General features: G+C 33.5%; 1 protein-coding gene across 8 annotated transcripts in view; it reads right to left on the bottom strand.

The window, feature by feature from the left end:
* LOC107666068 (E3 ubiquitin-protein ligase Itchy-like) overlaps positions 1-3598 on the bottom strand; it is a 28511-nt gene that overhangs the window by 2245 nt on the left and 22668 nt on the right. For all 8 annotated transcript variants that reach the window (XM_016457159.1, XM_016457158.1, XM_016457163.1 and 5 more), the window contains 4 exons: positions 3236-3356; positions 2957-3061; positions 2734-2830; positions 1205-1277 (listed from right to left, as the gene is read on the bottom strand). In XM_016457159.1, the coding sequence (XP_016312645.1) occupies positions 1205-1277; positions 2734-2830; positions 2957-3061; positions 3236-3356 (396 nt within the window). The remainder of the gene's footprint in view (positions 1-1204; positions 1278-2733; positions 2831-2956; positions 3062-3235; positions 3357-3598) is intronic.

Raw genomic sequence — 3598 nt, 5'->3', positions numbered from 1 at the left:
AAGTGTGTGTGTGTGTGTGTGTGTGTGTGTGTGTGCGTGTGTGTGTGTGTATATATACATGGGTCAAAGACGTTAAGATGTCCGCATCAAAAGAAATTGACAAAAGTGATTTTATGTCCATAGAAAGCACACTGAATGTAAGTAAAGTGTCTACTTTTAAGTTTTTGGAGAATAAAATGTTAAAATTTGGTTGAAATAATGTTACATTGTCATTCAGTGTAACACAATATTTATGTAGAAATTCAAACAACATGCTTATTCTGACTTGTACATATTAAAATATATAAAAGAATAAGGGAGCATATTAAATTTTATTGTGTTTTAAATGAGTAAAAATTCTTACTGACAAATGGGCAAAAACCTAGCATAGTGGCAAATTTTAAAAATGTAAAATTACAACTAATTATTATTTGGGGTGAAAGTAATTAGTCTTTTAATATGTCATAAATTGACTTTTGTTGTAAATATGCCTGACCAGATTGAATGACATTTTAGTGGGTCTCTTCTGTAAATCAGGGAAGAATGTATGATATTTATTTTTTGCTCGGAAAAACAAAAACAAAATTGCAAATAAATGTTACTTTTTAATTTTTGGGGGGGAAAAACAACAACAATTTAAAGCAGTATTACACTTATTGTTTTTACGCTTAAACCCTTTTTCGTCTTTGACCCACATGTGAAAATGGGCTGAGAATTGAACAAATGGTTGTAATCTGGTTTAGAGGAAGAAAGGAATCGTGTTTGTGGTGTTTTTCAGTTGATTAAGGGAGAATACAAGACTTTTTCATTGCACAAATGGTTGTCTAAAGCAAAAACGCTACGGAGTGCATCATATCTTGTGAGAAAGCTGAGACCTGCTGGAGCTAAACAGCATCCAAAATTAGTAAGAAACGCAGGATTTCATTCAGATGCTGCAGGGCAGTCTCACTGACTAGAAGAACGTTATGTTTTTAGCTTGAAGACCGTAAATGATTTCATCTTCATTTTAAGGAGGTCTGCAGAAGTGAATGAATTGCACACTGGTCATTTTTGTTCATTGACGCAAAACCATCTGCCACAACAGGTCATATCTGCTTTAATGCACAATACAATTTCCATATACTATATACATATAAGCTTAATTCTTATTACTGTCGGTGTGAACAGGCCTTTAGTGAGTGAGTACAGTTACAGTATGATAATCAAATATGATTTCTGATCTTACCATGTGTGGCTCCTTGGCAGCCAGTTTTCTTTTCCCACTTTCTCAATACAGAACTTTTGCGGCCCATTGCTCCCTACAGAAATCACAACATACCTTCTGATCAAAAACATATTCTTTGAAGTGCAAGAGAAAGGACTGGCATTGCATTTAAACCAATAGGCTGTGCAGGCATTCAGCTATGTGAGTGTTTACTGCTTCCATACATGCAGTAGTAAAGGGAAGATACTATTTCATTGTGATGAAGTTTGAATACCTAGTTGTACATATCTACTTGAAGTTGCCCAAAGATTTTAAGTTCAAATTTCAAAAACATTTAAAAACACTCTTAACACGTTCAAGGTTTGATGATGTTAATTATTGGTTACATGACATGCAGGTAAACAAAATATGTTATCATTTTCTAGTAAGTTTATTTTATGTTGATTTAACATTGTTATGAATTAATTAATTCTTTACTTTCCATCAAACATGTTTGCCCGGTTTCACAGACTGGGCTTAGCTTAAGCCAGGACTAGGCCACAGTTCAAGTAGGATTTTAAAGTAATTTTTATAAACATGACTTAAAAAAACATTACTGGTGTGCAACTTGAGACAAAACAACACTGATATTGGTATTTCAAGATCAAACAGTGCAAGTTTCTTTCAGCTGAAACAGCTCAGACTTACACTTTAGTCAGGGACTAGGCTTAAGTCTTGTCTGTGAAACCGGGGTGGAGTTAAATATCAGAGACAGAATTAGTTTTTTTATTAATATCTTCAATTACTTTTTATTTTTTATATTTTCCATTTTTATTTTTAGTTCAGGGTTTAGTAATTTAGTTGGTTGTTTTTGCCTTTTTTATTATTATTTTTGTTTGTTTTACATGCCTACATATTTTAGACATATTTTATAGGTCTACATATTTTCATTATTTTAGTTTTGGTTATTTTAGTAAATATTTTAGTATTTTAGTTCCTTGCCAATTAGATGGGAAAAAAACATGTTTTTTTTAAATTAACCTTTTTTTTTTCCAAGTAACAAAAATGCTTTTGTATGGTTTTGGTTTATATATATATATGTGACCCTGGTCACAAAACCAGTCATAAGGGTCAATTTCTCGAAATTGAGATTTATACATCATCTGAATAAATAATCTTTCCATTGATGTATGGTTTGTTAGAATAGGACAATATTTGAAAAATCTAAATATTGAGAAAATCATCTTTAAAGTTGTCCAAATGAAGTTCTTAGCAATGCATATTACTAATCAAAAATTAAGTTTTGATATATTTACGGTAGGAAATGTACAAAATATCTTCATGGAACATGATCTTTACTTAATATCTTAATGATTTTTGGCATGAAAGAAAAATGGATAATTTTGTCCCATACAATGTATTGTTGGCTATTGCTACAAATATACCCCAGTGACTTAAGACTGCTTTTGTGCTTCAGGGTCACATATATATAATAACCTGGATCAAAACAGAAAGATACTAGATTACAGTCATTTTAATATATATTACCGATGATTTAGCATGACTCTTACCCATAAGGTCAGCGAATCCCCCGACAGGAAGTCGGCACGTGCCGGTCACAAACTGCAGCAGACGCATTCGCTTCTCATTGTCGATCTCCTTCACAAACTGAACACAGACAGACAAAAGCTGATGCATCACCAATACCAATATGACAGGATCTCCACATCTATGAACATCTGGGTTTAATTTAACCAGTGGTCTGATGTTGAAGTGTGAGATTAACAGCCTAACCTGCCAAAACCAGACGATCTGTTTGCTGCTGCGAGCGTAGTGTCTGTAGATGGTGCTCCTCTGCCAGTCGCCCAGATCGATCTCCTGCATCCCACACAGCATCACCTACAGCACAATTACACATTCAGAGCAGACAAAACACATTGTGTCTATGGCCTCATTTACACCTGATATTAACAGCAGACACAAAATATAGCTGAAAATGTCTTGTGACATTTGGAGCTCAGAGATGCATTTGTACAGAAAAAGCCTTTGAATGTTATGAAGTGTAGTTTGTACCTCCAGCTCTTTGGCATCAAAGTATTGCAGGTACTGCTGCGGCAAGACCTCATTAAAGCCCTCGAGAAACGCCTGAGTCTGTTCCTCAACACCTCTGGACAACCTCCACTCAGCAACCAACCTGCAACACGTTTTATTCCACAATCCCTCACTGATATTATGGCTAATAGTGCTGTAACTATATGCTGTTTGTCAAGATTCAAAATGCTTGCAATCTGAAAATAGGCTTATTATAATTATTTTATTATATAAATCATAATCATTAAAAAATATATTTTTAACAATTTTCAAAAATTAATCAATCTTTAGAATTTTCATTAGATATTTTTACAGTCCTAGTGGCCTTTTTTGTAAAAAAAAAAA

The sequence above is a fragment of the Sinocyclocheilus anshuiensis genome, unplaced genomic scaffold, assembly GCF_001515605.1.
Source record: "Sinocyclocheilus anshuiensis isolate Anshui unplaced genomic scaffold, SAMN03320099.WGS_v1.1 scaffold447, whole genome shotgun sequence".
In the NCBI taxonomy this organism is placed as follows: Eukaryota; Metazoa; Chordata; class Actinopteri; order Cypriniformes; family Cyprinidae; genus Sinocyclocheilus; species Sinocyclocheilus anshuiensis.
This window is presented reverse-complemented; position numbering and strand designations above follow the sequence as displayed.